We start from the raw sequence: 25,072 nt of genomic DNA, 5'->3' as shown, positions 1-25,072 counted from the left end.
TATCGAGTCTATTTTCTTAGCAGCTTCTTCTGCAAGTGCTGCTTTTTCCTCGATAACGTTTCTTTTGTCTTTCCTTACACTTCATTTAACTGCCTTATCCTCTTCTTTGTAACGGAGCTGCAACTCGCCTTTTTGTTAGGACCTCAACGTGTTTAGGATAAGTGTCCTTGTCTCCTTGCGTTTACTGATACATTTCCAGGTGTCGTCCGAGATCCATTTTTCTTTCTTTCTTTTCTTGAAGCCAAGTCTGGCCTTCGCAACGTCATGGTATGCACTTTTCCCTGAGGTCCATATGTTTTCAACACTAGATTCAGCTTCATCAAACAGGTTTAACGCTTCAAATTTGTTATGTAGAGATATGCAGAAGCTTCTGCGGATATCACGATCTTTCAGCTTATTAGTGTCGAACTGTTTGTGTGTTGTGGAATTGGTTTTCGGTTTCTGAGCTTTCAGTTTAATTCTTACTTCGGCTATCAGCAAAATGTGATCTGAATTCACGTCCGCTCCTCGAAAGCCCCTCACGTCAAGCTGGCTACTTCTCCAGCGTCTTGATTTAAGGAAATGATTAATATAGTTTTTGTCCGGCCATCGGGGGACACCCACTAGTACTTTTGAATCATTTTAAGTTCGAACATACTGCAACCTATGCCCAAGTCGTTGCTTAGTGCTTAGTCAATTAGAAGTGCACCGTTTTCATTCATGTCTCCAATGCCATTTGGGCTCAGAACTTCAGGGTAGTACTGACGATCTGCACCGACTTCAGCATTTAGATCGCCAACAACACAGATTATATCGTGCCTCGGAACGTCTTTGGTAACCGATTGTAGCATGTTGTAGAAAGCATCTTTTTCCTCATCATCAGCTTCGTTGGTTGGAGCATAGTAGGCGATGATGTTCATTTTTGTATGATTAGATACGAAACAAGCTATCAATATACATTCGCTAACTGGTGTCAAGTTCGCCATTGCTTTAAGTGCAAGTGGTAACATCATAATTGCTACGCCAGCGTGGTGGACGGAAGGGTGACCACTAAATGTCATAGCATACCCCTCATCAAGTTTCTCCAATCCATTTCCAGTCCACCTTATTTCAATGAGAACGAGTATATCGAATGAGATATTGTCTCATCTCTTTAATAGCTTGTTCTGTCTTGGATATCTGGTTCATCGTTCTCTCATTCCAAAAACCCATCTTTATGTGTTGTTTCGCAATCAAAAATCGGTTCTGCGGGCATGCGGGGGTCGTTATCTGGGGGGAGGGGATGCATCTGAGGCTGTTGTAGGCGTTTCAGTTGCAGGTGTTTTTCCCCTGAGGGTTGCCCCTCGGGGTCCTGGGTGTGGGTTGCAAACCCACAGCCACACCCTCCTCATTTAACGGACTTGGGACCGTCATGTTCCCCCTACCTCTGTGAGGCAAGGTTCCTTACATGGTTGAGTTAAAACTGGGAAGATGTTCTTTTTCTCTATATATATATATATATATATATATATATATATATATATATATATATATATACCCATCTATTGATATATATTTTTGATATATATATATATATATATATATATATATATATATATATATATATATATATATATATATATATATATATATATATATATATATATATAGGCAAAAAGATCATCTTCAAAAAAACAAGCATAATATAAAAACTAACTTACAAAAAATTTAAAACTAGCTTAAGGAATAAATAATTTTGACATCCAAAAAACGAAAATTTTCCAAACTGCGATCCTGTAAATTTTGTTGAAGTCGAAAAGAATATTATTTTTATAAGCTTATCAGAATCGAAACAGAGAATTCCTGAGCTATCCCTGTAGTTAGGCAACTCAGGTCTCTTGCCGCTTTCGAAATACTTTTTATAAATTCATTGGTTCGGTCTTTTTTCGAATACATTCGTTGCATTATTACGTTTATACGATTTTATATATTTTAGGTATGATAAATACTGGAAACTTCTTTGTTACAATTCTTGGTCTCGTACATAGTGAGTTTGGCTTTGGGGTGTGTCTCATAGATTCTGTCTGTTTTTTCAACTGGTGTTCTTCTATAAACTGTTCTGGCTTCTCTTACTAAAACTGGCCTATAAACTGGCCCATCCTCTTCTTTGTAACGAGGCTGTAACTGGGCTTTTTGTTCAGACCTCAACGTGTTTAGAATAAGCGTCCGGGTTTCCTTGCGTTTACTGATACATTTCCAGGTGTCGTCCGATATCCATTTTTCTTTCTTTCTTTTCTTGAAGCCAAGTCTGGCCTTAGCGACGTCATGGTATGCACTTTTCACTGAGGTCCATATGTTTTCAACACTGGATTCAGCTTCATCAAGCGGTTTAACACTTCAAATTTGTTATGTAGTGATATGCAGAAGCTCCTGCGGATATCACGATCTTTCAGCTTATTAGTGTTGAACTGTTTGTGTTTTGTGGCGTTGGTTTTCGGTTTCATATGTTTCAGTTTGACTCTTGCTTTGGCTATCACCAAGATATGATCTGAATTCACGTCTGCTCCTCGAAAGCCCCTCACGTCGAGCAGGTTACTTCTCCAGCGTCTTGATATGAGGACATGATCGATTTGGTTTTTGTCCGGCCATCGGGAGACACCCACGAGTACTTGCGAATCGTTTTATGGTCGAACATACAGCCCCCTATCACCAAGTCGTTGCTTAGGGCCTAGTCAATTAAGAGTGCACCGTTTCCATTCATGTCTCCGATGCCATGTTGGCCCAGAACTTCAGGAAAGTACTGGCGATCTGCACCGACTTTAGTATTTAGATCGCCAACAACACAGATTATATCGTGCCTGGGAACGTCTGTGTTAACCGATTGTAGCATGTTGTAGAAAGCATCTTTTTCCTCATCATCATCTTCGTTGGTCGGAGCATAGCAGGGGATGATGGTCATTTTTTATGATTAGATACGAAACGTGCTATCAATATACGTTCGCTAACTGGTTTCCAGTTTGCCATTGTTTTGAATGCAAGTGGTGACATCATAATTCCTACACCAGCGTAGTGGACGGCAGGGTGTACGCTAAATGCCATAGCATACCCATCATGGAATTTCTCTAATCCACTTTCAGTTCACCTTATTTCAGTGAGAACGAGTATATCAATGAGATAGTGTCTCATCTCTTTAATAACTTGTTCTGTCTTGGATATCTTGTTCATCGTTCTCACAGTCCAAAAACCCATCATGATGAGGTGTTTTGGCCTCCCCCATCACGGCCGGGGGTCGGCGGGGGTCGTGCTTGTGGGGGAGGTGATGCATCCGAGGCTGTTGTACGCGTTTCAGTTGCAGGTGTTTTTTCACTGAGGGTTTCCCCTTGGGGTCCCGGGCGTGAGTTGCAAACCCACAGCCCAACCCTCCTCATTTAACGGACTTGGGACCGTCATGTTCCCCCGACCTCTGTGAGGCAAGGTTCCTTACATGATTGAGTTAAAACTGGGAAGATGTTTTATTCTCTCTCTCTCTCTCTCTCTCTCTCTCTCTCTATATATATATATATATATATATATATATATATATATATATATATATATATATATATATATATATATATATATATATATATATATATATATATATTGAGCGAACTTATAAAGTGAATATTTAAACTGAGTTAAAGGTTACAATAAGTTAGAAAAACCTGTGGTGACCAAAAGATTACTTAAAGGTAAAATTAATCTTGTTCATAGGTTAATTGATAAAATTAGTTCATTACATTACATTGTTTTAAAAGCTTTTTAAGCAGTTATAAATTTGAGAAAATGGGGAACATAATTTAGTTCATGAAAATATAATAGTTTTAAAACAAATTTGTGCTATAAATTTGCACATTGGGGAGGGGGGGGGGGTAAAGCATAACATATATTAAATACGTAACCTAAACAAACCTAACCTAACCAAAATACCAACTAAATACTTGAATGAAATATGGCTACAATTTATTTTCCAACCTGAGCCCAAGCAGTGTTTGGTATAAAGAAGTGACCTGACCAGTCTCTTATCTCATGTTTATATTATTCGCGATTAAAATTCTCGAGTGTGTTTTATATAATGCACAAGTACCGTTTTTACTTCAAGGGGTGGGGATGAAAAGACGGTCCCAGTTTTCATTTATTCTGAGATGGGAGTCCTTTGAACCAATTTTTCTCCCTACTCTCCCTGTGTGTAGTTCATCATTATTTTCATCAAAGATTTCGATATTCCTGATCAGTTTTTTTTTTTTTTTTGCTTAGATCAACTCTTGATTTTGCCTTTTGCCAAAGTTCAATAACAAAAAAAATGATAATTAAAGATTATTTTGCACATATTTGTCCAAACTTTGAATAATACAAAAACAAACTTCAATTACATAGACGAATGTAACAAAAACCGAGTTTTGAAATTGCTCAGGCTCAGGATGAAGAAAAAACCTACTGGCTATTCAAAATCAGCAACATGTCAACATTTTCTCATCAGAATCAATTCTGCCTTTCAGTGATTAAATATAAAAAAAAGGTTTTTCATCTGAAAGTAAAAAGCAACGCTAAAACTTAAAGAGAACAGACACTATTCCGTATCTCAGGGGAATACCCCCTCCTCAATACCTCGCTCTTCACTCTAATTTTTTTTAGTATTTAAAATATACTTCTTATTAATTAAGCGACCCTTGTTTTTCAGGTGTTGTCCTTACAGAATTGGGACAAAGAGTTATACACTAATTATCCCCTCATATACAGGATAATTTATGTTCTTTTTAAGTCATAATTTTGCTCCTTACTTTCAGCTGAAAAACTTGTTTTGTATTTTTTTTTTTTATTGTTTTTCAAATAATACCGCAATCTCTCCCTCTTCCCTCCATCGAAAATCCCCCCTCACAAAAATTACTCCTTGGAAAATTCCTTCGTGTAGGAATTCGAGCAAATTCCCCCGTGTAAATTTTTCCCGTGCACCCCCACCCTACATGAAATTTCCACGTCCTGAAAAATGTCAGTTTAGTTCCCAATAACAAACACTAAATGTAAACAATAGGAAAACTTTATAACTTAGAGTCCTTTCCCTAGGGGCTGTGGGGGTCTTGTCTCCTCTGAGGCATAGATATTTGACCTTTCAGTTATGCTGATTAAAAGAGCTATCTTAAATTTTAGATCGTTGACTTTGGGGAAAAAAACGGGTGTTTAAGGGGAGGGGGAGAAGAGTTACCTGTAAATCTTTTGGTGACTTAAAAAAGGCAGAAGGACTTTTCTCCCTATCTTCTAAGACCATTAGTTCAATAAAAACGCCCTGACAAAAAAAAAAAAAAAAAAAAAAAAAAAAATAAAAAACACTCGATTTAATATCAGAGAACTTGGGTTCTCTTATATTCCTAATGTGATGGTATGATTTTCATGATCATTTGTTGAAGTTTGGGGGTGCCCCCTCCCCTTTCTCGAAAACCACCCATACTTCCTGAGGCCCGTAGCGTTTGATAGATACGGTAAACTTAATGAATTTTATATATCTTGAATCAGCACTAAAAGCCAATTCTTTTGATGTGTTTATTGTTTTCAAAATTTTATTTTTTAGAGTTTTGGTTACTATTGGGCCGAGTCGCTTCTTAATTACAGTTTGTTGCCACCAACAGTTTGATTAACTGAACAGCTTCGGAAAACACTTTCAGAAAGAAGGCTGATGGTGACCATGGACATTAATTTCATGACAACCTTTTATAGGTGTTTCTGAAACCCATATCATGAGACTTCAACGAATTGAGTGAATCAATTTTTCTTACAACTAATGACTCATTATTGAAAATTTTCAGAACCGTGACAGATCTGGCTGCTGACGAAGCATGCCTTGCATTGACTACTGAAACTTCTTCATGTGATCCCCACAAACTGGCTTAATTCTGTGGTGGCTGAATCACAGGGACTGTCGCTGCACTTGCATCTATTGACATAGATTCAGCAGCCATAAAGGCAAAATCCGTGCCCCTTGATTTTGCTCTCAACTTGGAGAAGATTGTCAGGGGAAGCATACATTTTCATGAAACATGGATCAAGGTATTTAGTAATCGTGACGGGTGTGAAACGACCAAGACCTATAAGCCTAGAAGACACTTTATCTAGCCAAGCATTTAAGGAGTCCTCAGCAACATTTGAGGGTCCACACTCCCTAACCGTAGTTTGATTTTGAGAACAGGCTATGCCAACTTATGGATTTAGCTAAGTATGCTGTAAAGCAGCATGGTAACTGGATTGAATACATTATTTTTCTTCTTCTCGACCATTTGCGAAACATTTTTCTATATTGGATTTTTTTTTCGCTGGACGTTCACCAGTAGATAGCAGAAAAAACCGAAAACATTCGAAAATTTCCAAATATCGTTTTAGATATTTATATTTACGTTTCGATATCGATATTTGGTTCGATATATCTTTATATCTATATTGATATCGAATATCACCCAACCCTAGTTTAAATCGTAATCATTTTTTTTTATTTTTGTTATTTGTCAATTAGTTTATAAAGTCTTTCTATACTAGAATTTGTTTTGCATACAACCCACTTCTATTGTGGATTGGTGCGCTGAATTTGGGATTCTTTTTCCAAGAGGGCGAAGGTTCGAATCCTAGTTCAACCAATTATTTGGTTTGGACGAGGGTCAGTGGTGTGACTCTGTAAGCTCAGCCAGAGTCGACCCAGCTCTATGTGGGTACCTGGAGAAATCTGGAGAAGGTAAATAGGAAGGGTGTGCGAAAGTACAGGATGGTTGGCCCCTAACCCCCCTTTGCACTTTCTGGCTGAAGGGCCAAGAAACGGAGATCAGCACCGCCGGTAGGGACTGTAAAGTCCAATGCTGTATTATTTATCTTTTCCACTTTTCTTGTACTTTGACGAGTGAATTGGTCTGGAATTTTTTTGTATTGTCATCATTTTCGTGAAAAACTTTTTTCAAAATAAAAAGCAATGTTTGAAATAAGGGCTTAATTTAAACCACTTAAAGCTAATTCAATTTAGTTTATGGGGATAGGGTCAATGGACTTAGAACTAAGGTCCTAGAATACAGGGAGAGGAAGAATATAGGGAAAATTATTTATAATTTTAATACTAACGTTAATAGACTAGAGCCATCCCAGCCGAGAGGATGGCCTACAGAACTTGCGCTTCGCCACAAATTACGCAAAATAACGTCAATAGGCGATACAGAGACAGTAATTCACTTGACACAATTAATTAGCTTTTCAAACATTTTTTTAGAAACCAGATTTAGTTGTTTAATTGCTTTTTTGATTGTTTGCTAGATGCATAAGTAGAAGCAGGCGAAATTTTGGACAGAGGGAAGAGTGTGTATTCTATTTGCTTTTGCAAGAATGACTGGACGTATATACACATTATCCAATTTTCACTCAGAAAAGTTGAGGTTTATAGACAAAATTAATCCCGTAAAAAAAATTGAAGGTGAATTTACTTTACATCGCTTTTATTGCCTTTTGATTACATACTATAGTACTAACATATCTTTTAATGCTACTATTGACTATTTCTATTGGAATACGGAACTGAAAATGAAGCGTTCTTCCACTAAAGAAATAGGCAAAATTGGACACAATTTTATATTCAAATAGAGCATGAGGAAACAGGGGTTTCAAGATTTAGGCAAAAAAAAAAAATAATAAAAATCCAACAAAAAGGCTAAAAAGAGTTGTATGATTTTTCTGAGGAAATTTAAGCAATAGCCTAACATAAGGAAAATGAAAAATTACCTGTGTCAAAACTATGTAAACCAAGAGAAAGGATTTCACCCTCTTCCTCGGAGGAGGGGTAGCAATTTTATTTTTCAGGCTGTAGCTCTAACTCATCATTTAGAAATTGGGCACGTTCCTATATACTAACAGCGAATAATTATAGTTCTCTCAAAGGCTTTCAATGCTTCATTTACAAAGGATGGGGGATTAGGGGTTAGACAATGCTAGTAAAATTTAGACGACTTTATCCTTTCCGCTTTGAGCTAAAGCCAAATGGTAAACAAAAAAAACACTAAAGAACTTTTTGATCTACAAGTCGACAACATAAGCAAGTTAATTGGAGGGTATTGATGGCCCAGGTATAATTAGCCCTCCATGGGCAAAGAGGGAGGAAGAGATAAAATTGCGCTGATTTCAGTTTATGCAGGAATGTTTAATCAACAAAATGTATTTTATTGACAACTAATCTTCTTTTTTCTTTGAAAATTAAGACTAGATTAGTTGTTTTTTTTATTCCACTTTCTTTTTCTACATAATCCAAATTTTACGTTTGTCTGTTTTCAGATAGCTCAATGAGGATTTAATTCCAAGGCCATTGCCATCCGTAGCCAATCTAATCACACAAACTTTTCAAAGTTTTATCAAAATACAACGTATATTAGTATTGGCTCTTGTTTTACGGATTAGCGTAGTCTAAAAGACACAGGGGTCGACTTTTTATTACCCACAAAGGTTTACTTTTAGAATGAAAGTTCAGAATTACGACAATTTTCATCACGACTTAGTGATGCCCTTGGAGGGACGAGCAAGTGATGCCTTTAAATTGCCCTTCGAGGGCAATTAAAAAAAACTAGTAGGGTGGAAAACAGGGCAAATAAGCAACGAATCATATAGCCAGGACCAGTTTTTCAGGGCTAACGAAGGATCGTGAACATCAGGCTAAGATATCCATAACTTTTTTGTTGCTATAACAGGCCTTATCCTATATTTTTAGGGGGCAATTTAAAAAACAGAAACTGGTAGGGTAAAAATCAGAATGAAAAACCAATGAATCAAAAAGATAAAACTAAAAACTGTATAATTGTTTTCAGGATTGAGGCCTGAGATATTCAAAACTTCTTTGGCTGTCATTGCATGTCTTATTTTATATTTTTTTGGGGGAAATTAAGAATAAAAGTCATGGATTTCCCTTTTCGTTTTCTGCAAATTTGAAATTTCTATTAACTGCAGCGAACCTGGTATAAACTGAAGCAGGAATATTGCCTTCGAATTGACCACCTGGAAGAAAGCATTTGCAGGTATAAATATAAAGATTAACCATTCTGAAATCGTTATAATGATTACCCTTAAAGAGTTCCCCCTGGGTCTTTCTCCAAAACACTCATGAATACTTTATAAGTGGTGCCAAAGTAGGAGTTAGGTAGCTTGTCTATTGTCTTGCGAAAGTCTGGAAAATAATTGTTGGTTTAAATTACTGTAAACAAACCTATTCTTTTCTCTTGTTGTTTCAATTACTTTTTTTTCTTGTGTCATTAATAAAATTTTCCATCTTGAAGTTTTAATATCTTCAAAAGCAACTTCGGTAAGAAAAAACAATAAAACCAACCCTAATTGCTTGACTTGAGCTGCACTTGTTTACACTGAATTATAAGCCATAGGACTTTCAGTTCGACGGGTTAGTCTAAGCTTAGACAGATGACGGTAATTTTTGCTAATAAAAATAAACCAAGCGACACCTCTACGCGAATTACTGCAAAAGTTAATTCCTAAAAAAAAATTCCCGAAAAAGAATCCATTGAAGACCAATCTAAAGTAGAAAATTAATAGTAAATTATACCATCCGGAAAGACGATTTTTATGAGCCAAAAATCCGGAATAAAATGACCTGAATAATCACTAACAGTTTTTCATCAAGCGGCGTAAGATTCGACTGCCGACACAAAATTTGGTTCCTCGGCTGAAAAAAATACTGATATGAGCTTAGAAAGCAAAATGATAACAAACACCAATAAAAGCTTGAATTAGTACCGGTAATTTATCAGCTAAGATATTTTCAAGATCTTTAGGAACTATAGCTCCGACTAGTGTGACTTGTGCTTCAGTTCTCACTGAATTCTGCTCGTTGGCCTAAAAAAAAAGTAGAAATCATTCTTGATCTTTATTTTTTTTAGCGTTTTTCAACAGAGAAATGATGAATAGATACAAATAATATATATAGAAAATAATGTATCTATTAATACAGAGAATCGCTGTTAACATATATTAATGACATAATACAAATGGGTCTATTCAAAAACTATTAGTTGTGGTGAAAAACAAAGTCGTTTCATTTAGTTTTCATTTTGAAGCCAACATGTTACATGTTTTACTTTTAACACAATTAAGACCATGGTCCAGTGACGGTCTAAACAGTCAATGCAAGAGCGCTATCTGTTTCAAAACAAAGATAACCTTTTCAAGATTTAAAGTACAGAATAACAATGTGGTGTCTTTCTTGCCATTTATAGCATTGTATCGTTTATTTGTTGCATTCCGTTTTGGATATTTTGCTAGACAGCTTAAGTCCTTTGTACAAAATATCCTCTCCTATGGGCCTGTTTTGCCCTAGTATATATAATGCTGTTAACAATAATGCCCATATTCTGTTTTAGTTTTGTCTGACATCTACAATTTTTTATTAATAAAGCATTGGCCTGCTGTTGGTTATTCCATTGACATTGTGCAGGTTTCAAGGTGGTGGGATTGATATTTGGAGAAAAGGATTTTTGTCATTTCTCATTTGGATTTTTTTTGTTATGAGTTTTTTTTTTCGTAGATTATAATGATTACCCTGTAATACAATAATACAATAACAAAATCGAGGCTTGTGGCTTTTGGGGTTGTAGGGGGTAGTAGATCAATTCTTATTTGTGATAATATTTCCTGTTGAAATTTGTCTAGACTAACTTCTATTTGTTAAGGTCTTTCATTTCCTTGGGAAATTAATTAGCAGTTTCTTATTAATTATATATATATATATATATATATATATATATATATATATATATATATATATATATATATATATATTTATATATATATATATATATATATATATATATATATATATATATATATATATATATATATATATATATATATATATATATATATATATATATATATATATATATATATATATATATATATATATATATATATATATATATATATATATATATATATATATATATATATATATATATATATATATATATATATATATATATATATATATATATATATATATATATATATATATATATATATATATATATATATATATATATATATATATATATATATATATATATATATATATATATATATATATATATATATATATATATATATATATATATATATATATATATATATATTTTTATATATATCTATATATATATATTTATATATATATATATTTATATATTTTATATATTTTTTACATATTTATATATATATATATATATATTTTATATATATTTATATATTTTATATATTTTATATATATTTATATATATATATATATATATATATATATATATATATATATATATATATATATATATATATATATATATATATATATATATATATATATATATATATATATATATATATATATATATATATATATATGTATATGTATATGTATATATATGCTACGAAAACTTTACGAAAAAGAAAGTTTTTTTTAAGAAAAGTAAAGGCCATATTAAACTTAAGATCAGTAGAAATAGAAGTCTACAATAACTCAAACTCAAAACGACCAAAAATTATTATTAAAGAATAAAAAAGGAAAGGAGAATAATTGGTATGGCTGTAACACTGCATATAAATTTATATAAATGTATATATAGTGGGCTGTAATAATGCAAATGGTAAATATAACATTGGTTTAAGAATGGAAAGAAAGACAAAGAATGAATTTACAACGATAATCAAGTTAAAAACAAGGTTTATTTGAAAAAAGCCATAAAGCGATGACATTTGATTATGATATTTGGTGCTTCGCATTGATATTTCAGTTTTAAAAGTTTTATCAATTTTCTTAAAACTCCCTAAGAATTTTACGAAAAACACTTCTTAACAGACGTTTGGTATTTTCTTGGATAGGGCTATTGTGGCAACTTTTAACACAGCAACGAATAATTAGAACCCAAGTCCTAAAATTAGTCTCAATCAGGAACCCTTATCGCTATCTAAATTCACAAAGTGCAAAGATTTTCAAACAGAGGTGTTTATTCTTTAAAGTTCAGGAAAGGTGTTTGAACCATATAACGACCTAGTTAACTATTAAGTAAATTATTCTTCTAATGAAAGCTGAGACCGTATCCTATCAGCGGGTATCCAGAGGGGGGGGTAGGGAGGTATTACATTTAAATGATAATATCTCGAAATTTTTTTTATTAAAAGCAGGGATCCCAAAAAGTTATTTTTTTTAATTTAAGGCAGAGAAGGCATCCTATCAAGGTGGTATCTAAGGGGGGGGGGGGTAGTGAGCTATCATATTTAAATGAGAATACCTCGTTTTTTTGAAAGCAGGGGTGCCAATAAGTTAATTATTTTTTTTTATTTAAAGCAGAGACGGTATCCTATCAAGATGGTATCCAGAGAGGGGGGGCATAGGGAGTTATTATATTTCAGTGATAGTACCTTGATTTCTTTTATTGAAAGCAGGGATGCCAAAAAGTTGAAAAGTTGACAAAAACTAAAAAGATTTTCGTGAGCTATACTTGATACAGCACTTGCATGGCTTTATCGTCCAAAGAGAAAGGGACACTTGCGTCCAACCCGGTTTTTTTTCTTATTAATGAAACGGGTTTACTTTGAAAACATTCATTCATAAGTACCAGGCAGATTCACACTAAAACGAATTGGTGTGACGAAAGAGATATTGACATCCCCACCTAACGTTGCACTCGAATGACAATGGTGCCCTTTGTCCAGTGCCCAAGTTACATTAAAAGGCCAGGTCATAATAAAAGCTTTCAATTTGGGAGGTTCAATGAGGATTCTTTGACAGTCTAATGACCTCAGGGTACTAGATGTTGCCACGTTCTTACATATTTACAGTGGTTTAAAAATATTCGATCACCCCACAAATGATTACCAAAAATATGCACAAATATAACAAACGTAACATTTGGAATATTACAACACTTTTTTCAAAGCTTTGAAGAAAAGCAAAAAAGGCTAAATACCCCTAACTACGCTTGTGAGGTTGGTTGAGACTCCTCTTGCTCCTGATTTCCTTGTGAAAAGCGGGGCCACGGTCGGTTCCAGCTTTTTTGAAGGCTTGATTTCTTCTCACGCTTCTACAGCTGTGTAAATTACAGTCTTTATGGTCACCTTTTTAAGATGATCTATTAAGCTTGCTGTTGGGTCTGTTTCTTTCTGCTTCAAAAGAGATGATTAATTTTGCGCTGTAACACCGTTTTATACCCTCAGTCACACCTTGATTCATAGATTAAATCAGAGCTGTCACATTTGGGGGGAGGAATTTCACGAACATTTCACCACCTCTAATTCCTCTTCACTCGAGTGACACGGTGCGTTATCAATTAACAACACATTTTTTGCTGGAAGATATTTCTCTCTTAAAAATGATTTTTTTATAGGAACGAATTTTTCGAAAAACCAAGATTTGAACATTTTTCAGTCCATCCATACCTGTTTTTGTGAAGTTTATTGAGCTGGAAGTGTATTTTTATTAAGACCTTTAAGAGCCCTAGAATTAGCCGACTTGCCTATAATCAGAAGTGGAATTTTCAAATCTCCAGAAGCGTTACTACATGGAAGCAAATATACTCTTTCTTTCTTTACCTTATAACCTTTGGCAGAAGAATCCAGCTAGCTAATGCTTTTTCTGGGAGCATTTTTTAATTTAAATCCTTTTTGTCTTCATTAAACACTTGAAAAGGCTTCAGGTTTCTTCTGTAGCAAGGCTTCTTGAGATTTGAAAATTCCACTTCTGATTATAGGCAATTCATCTTTAACAAATTTTTCGAATTTTGTCTTAAAGTCATCACTTGCACTGTTATCGCCTGACAAATTTTCCCCACTTACACTTACTTCACGAATACCATGTCGAGCTTTCCATCGAGACAACCATCCCACACTTGCAGTAAAACCAGGATCACCTTGTAATGTTTCGCTCATTTATAGAGCAATAGCTTGTAATGTTACGCCCTAAATGGGAACGCCTTCCTGACGTTGTTGGCAAAACCAAATGTGCAAAGCCTCGCATAAAGTTTCAAATTTGGGTTTCTTCAACGGGCTTCTGTTACCAAGGCTGTCCTTACTCAAATTTTCGCGCAAAAATCTTCAAATTCTTTCTGATTTTTTTTTTTTTCAATCAGAAACGGTTTGTTTTCCCACTCCGAGATCTAACGCGATTTTATTCAATGATTCACCAGCATCAATACGTAATAATACATATGTATAAATACGTATGTATGCAAAAATACGCATGTACTGAATAAAAATATTAAACACCGGCACGAGAACCTGTCACTAGGACGAGTATCTGAGGGAACGAAATAAAGCAACCACGAGAGTGAAGCATTACCGACTAAAAAATACGGTGAGAACGGGAAGAAAGACTTCCAAGAACTAAGAGCAAACGGACGCTACCAGATTTTTTCCTCTTAACAGCACTTTTTTTTACTTTTTCTTCGTACATCAGTCGGGATCAACCGGATGTCCGGACTAGTGTGGTCCGGATTAGCGAGACTCTACTGTGTATATCTATATCTATATATCTATCTATATATATATATATATATATATATATATATATATATATATATATATATATATATATATATATATATATATATATATATATATATATATATATATATATATATATATATATATATATATATATATATATATATATATATATATATATATATAATATATATTATTTTAGCCTATTTATTATCATTTTATTTTGTATTGTGCTCTTGCTTATATATTTTTCTCTTTTTGACTTTTGACTGCAAAATAACATCAGTCTTTTTAGACAAGAGCAGTCACACATCAGTTAAGGACCAGCATGGAGCTGGCATCATATCAGTATCATCAAGATTACATTCTTCACTAGATGATTCACTTTCTTCATATTTACCTTTATATTTATTTCTTTATATTATATTTATATTTACCTATGATTCACTTTCCTTATATTTACATTAAATTTTCTTTATATTACATGTTTTGTGAGGGACCAGGCTTGACTGACTTAGGGACTTCTTCATATTGATAACTTGTTATTAAAAAATTGATGTAAGCAATTGAAGGCAGGGCCGTCACGTATGGGGGGAGAGGAATATATGAAAGGGCTCGTAGAACTTCTTGTAAACTTGGATCGACATCTGTGAAATTGGAGCGTATAACGCAGCAGTCAACTTGTTACCTGAGACAAGGATTAATTTTCGTATAGAACTATGAGAAGCTAGATGGATCTGATCAAACGTTAGTAAAATCAAATAAAATCCACACAAACTTCAATAGCACTCACAAAATAAGTCAGATAATGCAAAAAACGTAGGGATTCATTTGTATTAACTTTAAGGTGACATAGACGATGAAACGTACCATTGCACGCAAGAGGTAGTCCAAAAGTATCAGCAAAATACGAAATATAATCTGATACCAATCGACCGATGATTAAGTTAACGAAACAACAGATTACTCTGGAGATTCACTGACTTCTAGGTGTTGTGAAATTCTAATCTTCAATGAAATACTCTAAAAAAATAAATCCAATGTGAAGTAAGTTCTTTACGAAGGATACGTCATTACCGTGCTCTCTAACCAGTAGGTTAAGGGATGGCCTAGGGTGCTCTGGGAGAAAACATAACCCCTTAGTCTTTTCGAAATTATGCGGGATATCTTATATTGGAAGTAGAAAAGATTAAAATGGTAATATATGTTATTTCACGTTGGAAAAGTAGAGAAAATATCACCTCTCTAGATTTTAATCTTTCACGCAGAACTTCTAAAAATTAGTGTGGTGGCTAGTTAATATCAGAAGAAACTTCCATATAAATTAATAGCTTTTAATGGAACTGAAGACTTTAAAAAGGACGTCTAAAAATTAAACGTATTCCAGGCGAAACAATTTTAAAAATTGCAACTGGAGCATATCAAGGGTAAGAAAAGAGGACATATATGCAGTTCTTGAGGATTTGTCATTAGATGAGGCAGGACAGATATACGTATCTGATAAATTTACATATTTTGCATGGCATATGGTTCAGTTTTGAACGTCTAGACCACATAATATGTAGAGAAAGTTTTTATGATACCATAATGTATTTGGGTGTTTGTTCATCTTTTGTACTTGCAGGAGCGCTGATGCGCCTTGAAGTCCGTCGTGATAAATTCCTTCTGTCGATTTTTGAGAAGCTAGTTGTCAAGCATTTGTCTTCGTCTCAAGGTGAAAACATCGTTCAAGCTTATGCTGGGGTAACAGGCTTGAACGATTCATTTGTACATCTTCAAGCCGTTTTTACCGATCATGAAGATGCATCAAAAAGTATTGCTGTTGCAAAGGAAATAGAATCCATTTTGAAAGAAGGTAAATATATTTTGGTATTGAAATTGGGCAACAACCCTAAAAAGGCTTAATGGTAGTTCAAAGTGCCACTATATCATTCAAAAATATAAACCTCGGATTATTCCTGGAAAAATTGAAACTTAGACGTTAGACGTTAGGAAAACTACGCATACCATCTTCTGAGGTGTCGGCCACTCATCAGTTGACACACTGTCAAAAAGTAACAATTCTATTTAATAAAATCTTCTTTACAAATGTAACAACAGTTAATAACTCTATATGTAGAGATATTTTAGTATGATTTCATGTAGTATAATCATGGTTGTCCCCTTAGGGGAAACACAGTAAATAATAAACTCTAGTCAATAGTAACTAAAATAAAAAAAATGACGTTTTAAATTGACTGTAAGGTGAGGAACAATTGCTATTTGAGGCCTGATTTAGGAATAGTAGCTATTATTTCAATTAATATTAATTATAGAATAAAGCCGATTTGTGGTTATTTAGAAAAATAAGATGACCCCCCCCCAAAAAAAAAAAATCTGAAGCAATGATGAACAAAATGAAACATAAAGAAATCCATGCATAGATAATATACAACAACCAGCTCAAAATAAATAGCATATGAAAATAATGCACAGCGGCATTTGAGATTGGAAGCCAAGTAATAGCAAGACTCCCACCCGAGTTTCTTAATTAAGCACCAGAATTTCTTAATTCAATTGAAATCGCTCATTTGTCTCCTATTGACTTAAAACTAAAGAATAATACAATATTTATGTTATGTGTAATTTCAGTGGCAATATACAATGGAACACGCCTGGTTGTTACTGAATGATGCAACAACATAATTAAAGCAAGAATAATAAAAAGGGAAAAGCAGTAAAAAAGTCCATATTAATCTGCGGTTAGAACACAAGCGATAGCGATATTCACATATGAGGCGTTTTTTTTTAATTAAGGTCCGTTTGATCATAAGTACACAACGAATGATTATTTTAAAAAAGTAAATTTATTTTCAAAAAGTACATACTCTATTTAAAAGCATAGTTGCCAAGTTTGCTGTAACACTCATCATACCTCTCAACTAATTTTAAAGTAACCTCTGTATAAAATCTTGCCGCCTTTTCCGCTTACCAGGAATTTACTTCCGTTTTTACGTCGTCATCATCATTGTAAAGTTTGCCACTGAGGTGTTGCTTGAGGCAGAGAAACAGACGGTAATCGCTCGGCGCAACATCAGGACTGTATTGTGGGTGATCTAAAATTTCCCCGCTAAAACTGTCAAAAAATTACAGGTTTGACTCTGACCACCAGTGTGAGGTCTTGCAATGTCATGAAGAAGGACAATTTCCTTTGTTGGCATGCCAAGTTTTTTTGCTTTGTTTTTGTTTAATCACTCTGTGGAGCTTTCTGTGGGTTAGGCAGTATGCTTCTGCATTAATATGGTTTCTCCATTGCATGAAGTTGACCAAAAAAATACCATGCCTATTTCCAAACAGCAACGCCATTATTTTGCGCTGGGAGAGAGTATGGGGGATTCGTCCTTTAAATTTTCAGGAGAGTGTGTGTGTTTCCATTCCGTGCTCTGTTGCCTCAATTTGGGCTTGATATGCGAAAACCATGTTTTGTCTCCAGTTCAACCGGTTGCCACCTCAATGGCAACCGTTAAAAAGATGACGACGACGTAAAAACAACTTTCAACCAGGGTTGCCACCAAGGTTAAGTTCGTACCATTTTCTGTACGTTTTAAATAAAACGGTACGTTTTACGTTACGGTCCTAAGAACGTTACATTTTTGAATTTATGTTACAATTATGTTACGCTTTTGAATAATGAGAAAGTTTCACATTTTCTGAGTAATCTATTTTTTCCCCGTGAAAAATCCGCTGTTCCCATTTTAATTACACTGACATGAGTATCGACATTTTTCCACATCGCGGTCATTAAATCATGTCAAGCAATCACTCAGTTATTAGGATGGGAAAATACCCACTTCGCTTACTCGCATTGTAATTTAAGATAACATTCTCTCTCATGAGCACCCGATTATCATTTGTTTAGTGACAAGTGACAATAGTGAGTTATTCACCTCACCAACTTTCAATTTCATCATTTTACTTTGAATCTTGTTCTGTTAACAGTCATTCTAAAATTATATGGAGAAGGAGCGAGTTTCATTAGTTAATGCTAATGAAATAAAACAAAATATGATGACAATATAAAAATTTACACCCAAATTTGGGCTATATATTTGCACATTCGGGGGGAGGGGGGTTAAAGCAAAGTATATATTAAATACTCAACCTAATCTAGGGACTTCCCCCCTAAACCCTAAAAAACAATAGTTTAAATATTGTAAACGCAATGACAAACCACGCTTTGCGATCCAATTCTCTACTGACTGATACCCGTTTGACTAGTTTCCTTTAGCATCTATCTTGCGTGTGTATAAGCTAATTGACTAGTACCAATGATACATGTATTATTGTTTCCATAACAACCTACCCCCCCCCGTCTGATTGGTTTGACATAATATCAGGTTATATACAAAAGCTGCTCTTTTTATATGGGATTATGAACAGCTGGTATTGACAATATATATGAAACTGTAAAAATGAGCCATTTTTTTTGTTTTATCTAAGCATTGAGGAGGGGGTTGGGTTAGTTGAGCCGGATTTTTGATTTTATGCTAAACTTTTTCCAAATATCATTGTCACTTTTTTGACATTATACCCCCTCCCCATCTGTGGTCCCATATATAGCTGAATAAACACATTTAATCGTTGTGGTGGATCTTTCGATGACATTCTTTCTTGTTACATTCATTCATGTTGTTTCATATTGTAAAATAAGAATTTTATTGGTTGATTTTTTTTTAATATATTCCTAGGGCTATATCCCGGATCCCCAAGGGGTGGATGTATTTTCAGAAAAGAGGCCATGATATTTAGAAACAGTATAAAATAAATAGTTTAATAGTACTGCTTGTGTGTTTAAAAGGTTTTCTTCAGAAAAGGACAACCACTAGATATTTGGCTTTAGAAAACGACAACTATAGTAATGCCCATTTTTATGAAGAAGATAACAGTCTTGTGTCTGTATAGGGTAGGTTTACAGTTTACTTAAAAACTGATTCATTTGGACCACGCAGGCCGGACTGGGGCCCAAATCCCCTGAAAACATAAATTTCTCGGTATTTCTTTATTAAATTATAGGTTTTTTATTATCCCCTTAATTTTCTTAATTAAGTCATTTCCAGTTCATTTTTATTAACTCACTGATCTTTTTGTTCCATCTTCCTTTTATTTCTTTGTCACACAATTTTTTTTTAATTTTCAACCACTTTCGAATGTTTAGTTACTTCCCACTTTTATCAGTATAGCACAACGGTAAGAGCACATCCCGAGGCTGTGTTAACTTAGGTTGTAATCTTGGATGAGACATTATGTTTTTCTTTTTAAATTGGGAAATAAAAAATTTGAAAATATTAAATATAAGTGAAAATTCGGGGCAAATATCGATTCGGTTTTGCATAGTTTGATCTTTTTATTTGTATTCCTCAACTCATCGACTTTTTCCTTTAAGGCATTTAAAACTTTTCTAGCCTAACCCCTTCCCAAGATAGCCAAAAGTAGCTAAAGTAGAATTTTACCACTACTGTCTTGTAGAAGCAGGGTATAGGCTAAACAAATCACTTCTTACTGTATATCTTGCTTCTACTGGCAGGGCATATGTATTCTACAGTTACAGGGGAATTTATCTGCACATTTACCTTGTCTAGTATTAGGTCATCTTGGGTTGCAAGGTTGGTTAATTTTAGATATAGGACCATAATGAAACAGTAAGGAAATAAACATACTAAAAGATACAGAATTCAATGTTGTATTCAGACATAATAGTGATTTTTGTAAAAGTGCAGTTTAGTTTCCCTTTATAAAAACAACTTATTTCTACTTATATATTATTCACTCAATTAGGCTGTAAAATTGCACAGATACTGTCCATTAAAAGCAGAGTGCAAACATCTCACATCTTACTGTATATCCCAGTCCTATTGGTAGGGCCTTTGTGCCCTATACTGCAGGGGGAACTAATCTGCATGTTTACCATAATTTCCTCTGGAAATTTTACCTCCTGCATTCTATAAATCAAGCTTTGGTCAAAATCTACCAAATCATATTATTGAGTTAGGAATAAAGTAAATACACCATTCAATGCCTTTTTTTTATGCTGATTACGAATATAATAATCATTTATATCGGAAATGAATTTCAGCCCCCCCCCCTATATAGGCTATACCTAACCGAACCCTGAATTGGCCTTTTTTATGCTGATTACGAATATAATAAGCATTTCTATCAGTAATGAATTTCAGCCCCCCCCCCCATATAGGCTATACCTAACCCTGAATTGGCATATATAGGGGGGGGGCTGAAATTCATTTCTGATAGAAATGCTTATTATATTTGTAATCAGCATTAAAAAAGGCATTGAATGGTGTATTCACTTTAGTCCTAACTCAATAATATGATTTGGTAGATATTGACCCAAGCTTTTAGGGTAGACAAAGAGATTTGAGGGTGGGCTGCAGCATTATAGATAGCTTTGTCTAGACCTTAAAAACCTAAGTGAGCTGAAACTAAACCAAGATTAGATTTTTTAAATTCCAGACTAGTCTGTGGAATTTCCAAATTTTTCTAAACTTCTAAAATATATTTAGCCTACAGATGAAACGATTTTATATTCAGATAGAGGATTGAATTCCTAATTGAATAGTATGTTTGTTGTTTGTTTTTTAGCTTCTGTCTAGCAGTATTTTGGGCTCTAAAACAGTAGCGAATTTAAAGGAAGTCATAAAACCTCAAAAGGCATAAATCTAATTAAATTCAAATAAAATACTCCCAAATAAAATAGATGGTCTCATTTGAGATTTCTTTTTTTGAGGACATGCTTTGCCTTCCCCATAGAACCAGTTGCTTTATTTAAAGCATTCAGACTTTCCTTGAATAATGTTATAAACTTATTGTGGCTGACATATTTATAAAGAAATATCTAGGAGATATTGTAATTTCTAAATTTATACAGTCTCCCATCCGCACTCAACTTCTTAAAGAGGAAAAATATACACAAGGTCTCACCAAAGGATAGGCATACAAATTAGAGAATTGACTACTTCATTAAAACTTCATGTCTCCTTTGGTTTCCAGTCAAACAGGCTTAAAGACAAAAGATAACCCCATGGTTAAGAGACGAAATTTGACAAATCCAGCTGAAATAACTGTAGTTCTTCTTACCTTCAGGAGGAGACAGCAATTAGTCTGAAATGGGAACTGTCTGCTTTAAAGGATCAAATCATTGAACCTTACCACTGGCACAAATTCATATTAAATTATCTTTATTATGGCTATTGAAAGAGTTGTAAATGCATTCTTCAGCAAAGAGCTGGAGTTTCTAAATTTTATTTCTAAACTCAGCATGAAAAACCATCATGTTCTTTACAGCTTAGCCTTTTATTAAGTCCCATGTTACCTCAGGCTACCCTTCCTTTCAGTTCAAAATTTCTCCTCGTAAGCTCTGTTGTCATATGAAGTGGTTTTAAATTGTTACAATGGCATATTTTTTCCAGGAACTTCCACTATATACCAGATATACAGGGACATCCTGCCACCTCAGTATTCCATACCCTATAAAAAAGGACAAAGTATGCGAGCGATTACATTGAGCGTTGAGAAGTAAAGTGACGGTAAGTTAACTTATATGGATTAATCTTGAGCAAATGTAAACCCAGCCCAGCTCAACACTTGTTTAGAATGAATTTGAACTCTATTTTGCGTTAATGTAAGCATATGCATTTTTTTCTATTTTACTCTAAAAGAATTCTATGGTTGGACAAAGACAGAAGGCTCTCCTCCCAAAGTCTGAAGCAGCACCCTTTTCAGTTTTACCCTTTAACCCCTTAACTCACCAGTTTTTCATTAACATGTGACCTCTTGGCTAAACTATAAACCCTATTTATATGATCACCTATTTATCTAGCATATTTAGGGAATAAGAATAGATATGGAAATATTGAAATTACCAACTTGAAAAATCATGTAGTCAATAGTTGCAACTTAGTCTCTCCAAGATCCAGTTAATCCGTCTCTATCTTATACAGGTTATGCACACTCAATTTAGAGTGGATAATATTCTATAAACAAGATCGTTTATTTATATCTTAAGCTAGAATCATATTTAAACAAAACTTAGAGCTTGGCAATTGCAAGATCAAGGGATGTGGCCAAGGTAAGGGGTCTGGAATCTCTGTCAGGACCAGTTGCAGCTCCTATATTCTCTCTCTCTCCTTTTTGTTTTTTTTTCGTTGCTTATTTATTTTTTATAATGGATCTTCCCCCCCCTCCCAAAGAAATAGCTTCAATATCCTTACTTTTCCTTTTCATTGAAGAAATAATTTATGATTTTATTTTGCAGATGGCTCATCGAATGTAAGCCATGTAATGGACATGCAGTGAATGCATATGCAGCCAGGACCTTCAACTCTGTCACCTAGAATCAGCATTTGTCAAACAACAACCTCTGGGGGAGTTTCTGGGTCTACTTTGTCAGGTATTTTTGATATTTAACCAGAAGTTCCCCTCTGATCACCCCAACCCAATGTTTTGAAGCAGATTTTAATGAATCAACAAATAAATTTAAATTAAGTAAACCTGTCACAATCAAACTCAAGGCTGATAAAAGCAAAAGAGACTGCAAAATACAAAATTCAAGAAAATACAAATCAACGAAAAATGTTCAGATAAGAGTTGTATTTTTTAATCCTTTTTATGGTTAAATGAGTACCCTAAAAAAATATTCTTTTTGCCAGTTTGGCGCCCCTTCCTTCCTGAAACCGTCCTGTAAATCTACAAGTGATCAAAATGTCTTAAATTATGATACAATAACCAAGAGAAATAAATGAATACCAAAGGAATTCTAAATTGCAAGCTTACGAGTTAATGGACCTACTTGCAGTTTGTCTCCTAGGTTAGGTCCTGGTAGATAAAATTTAGAAGCCATAAGAAATTGGCCTGATTTGTTGATTTAGAAAAGAAGATTTTGAGCAAAAAAAAAACTTCAGATAATCCCATATTATTTGACAATACCAGTTTTTGAGTGATTTGCTTAGGAAAAAAATTGGTTAAAATATATATCCAGCAAATATCATCCGAAGCTCCAGAGAGACACAGACTATCCAGTATGTGTGCCATAGGTGCAATGTGTTGCCTTATTCGGAACGTTTTTCCACCTATCAATGCAATACGCGTAGTATGTGTAAAGGAAAAATAAACGCAATCAGGCTTAAATCTATAGTTTATAAACAATTGCGGTTGCATTCCAATCCAAAAGATCTGAGTTCAAATAAACTTCTTAATTAGCGATTTCTGCTATCATTGTCTTTATATGCATGGTCTTGGAAAACCGGTTCTCATGAACAGTGGATCCCAAGCAGCCACCAACAATGTGCTGACAGTATCAACAGCTAATAGAAAAAGCATGGTCTTGGATGCACTATGGACGTGGAGATACCCATGGAGTCTCAGAATCATGAAAACTACTAAATGTAAGAAAAAACCCCTTAGCAGATATTGATTGAGACTTTCACTCTTAAATGGTGCTAGTGACACTTTTTTTTGCATTCCTTTGTCCTTTAAGTATTATTTTCAAGACTGCTTCAACTCAAATATTCAATCATTTTGTTTTCTTTTCAGCTTCCAGTACAAGAGAAGAAATCTGGATTATGTCAAAAAACGCAAGGGGAAGTGCTTTGCAGACGAAAATACAGCTACATTAATGCTGATCGATCTTATTGGAAAATCAAAAGAAGGAATCCAGTCAAAAAGTTTACGCAAAGATATTCAATATAAACACATTGCTGAGAAACTTGTGGAGGCTGGATTCAATCTTGGCGCTGTTCGTGCAGAAAAATGTAAGAATAAGTGGAATAACTTGAAAAAGAATGTGAAAACTTTTTTAAACAATGTCAAAAAAACCGGAGCGGCTCCAATGGATAAACCACAATTGTATGAGGAGGTGATGGCAGTTATCTACAATGACCCGTGCATCACCCTGAGCAACATTGTTGACACATCCAAAGACGAAACTATTGAAAGAGAAGGGCCAACCATTGTCCTGGAAACAGTCTCAGAAGATGACAAAGAAAATCATAGAAAGAAGGCTACGAGCCCTATTACACCTCCGCCAGCAAAAAGATATCGAAGGCAAACCATGGCTGAGACGTTGAAGCGGTTAGATGAATTAAAAAAAAAACGAAGAAGAAAATAAAAAATCGGATAGCAAGTTTCGCCGGGACTTGCTGGACCAATTAAAAAAAGACAGTGATGTCCATGAGAGGGCTTTGACTCAGCAGAAAGAGGCGTCTGATCGCTTCCTTTCTTTATGGAAGCCCTTGCCAATAAAAATGAGCTGCCCAAAAAGGAGAAGGGCAAAAAAAGGAAAGGCAATAGTTGCTCAGACAGTGATTGAGTTCCATTTAGTGACATATAGTTTCAAGTAGTTTATCCAGTTAGTTCACATTATATTATATATATTTATACGAGATATACCTATTTCTTCATAATACTGTATGAATAAATCGCTAGTAGCGGAACGTCAAAAAGATCACAGAGAAAACACTGAATGTTTTTTATAAGTCTGTAAATTGAAACAATCTACAAAATATGGCACAAAGAGGGAAAA

General features: G+C 34.3%; 2 protein-coding genes across 2 annotated transcripts; both read left to right on the top strand.

Moving 5' to 3' along the window:
- The first annotated feature begins 16,086 nt into the window (after positions 1-16,086).
- On the top strand, positions 16,087-22,072 carry LOC148954609 (uncharacterized). Its single transcript, XM_089086427.1, has 2 exons — positions 16,087-16,354; positions 21,963-22,072. Exons 1-2 carry the CDS (start codon positions 16,087-16,089, stop codon positions 22,070-22,072), a joined length of 378 nt encoding a protein of 125 aa, XP_088942553.1.
- A 736-nt stretch (positions 22,073-22,808) lies between these two features.
- Positions 22,809-25,072, top strand: LOC148954608 (uncharacterized). The gene is made up of 2 exons (XM_089087161.1): positions 22,809-22,942; positions 24,085-25,072. The coding sequence occupies exon 2, from the start codon at positions 24,167-24,169 to the stop codon at positions 24,656-24,658; it is 492 nt and encodes a 163-aa protein (XP_088943287.1). The 5' UTR covers positions 22,809-22,942; positions 24,085-24,166; the 3' UTR covers positions 24,659-25,072.

The sequence above is a fragment of the Artemia sp. Qi Xiang Cuo genome, chromosome 3 (genome assembly GCF_049724085.1).
Source record: "Artemia sp. Qi Xiang Cuo chromosome 3, ASM4972408v1, whole genome shotgun sequence".
Taxonomy (NCBI): domain Eukaryota; kingdom Metazoa; phylum Arthropoda; class Branchiopoda; order Anostraca; family Artemiidae; genus Artemia; species Artemia sp. Qi Xiang Cuo.
This window is presented reverse-complemented; position numbering and strand designations above follow the sequence as displayed.

Excerpts from the sequence above, each read along its gene's own strand:
- LOC148954608 (XM_089087161.1), top strand. The coding sequence starts at position 24,167 with ATGCTGATCGATCTTATTGGAAAATCAAAAGAAGGAATCCAGTCAAAA.
- LOC148954609 (XM_089086427.1), top strand. The coding sequence starts at position 16,087 with ATGTATTTGGGTGTTTGTTCATCTTTTGTACTTGCAGGAGCGCTGATG. Across the intron at positions 16,355-21,962 it reads AGAATCCATTTTGAAAGAAG|GAACTTCCACTATATACCAG; the intron begins GTAAATATATTT and ends TATTTTTTCCAG.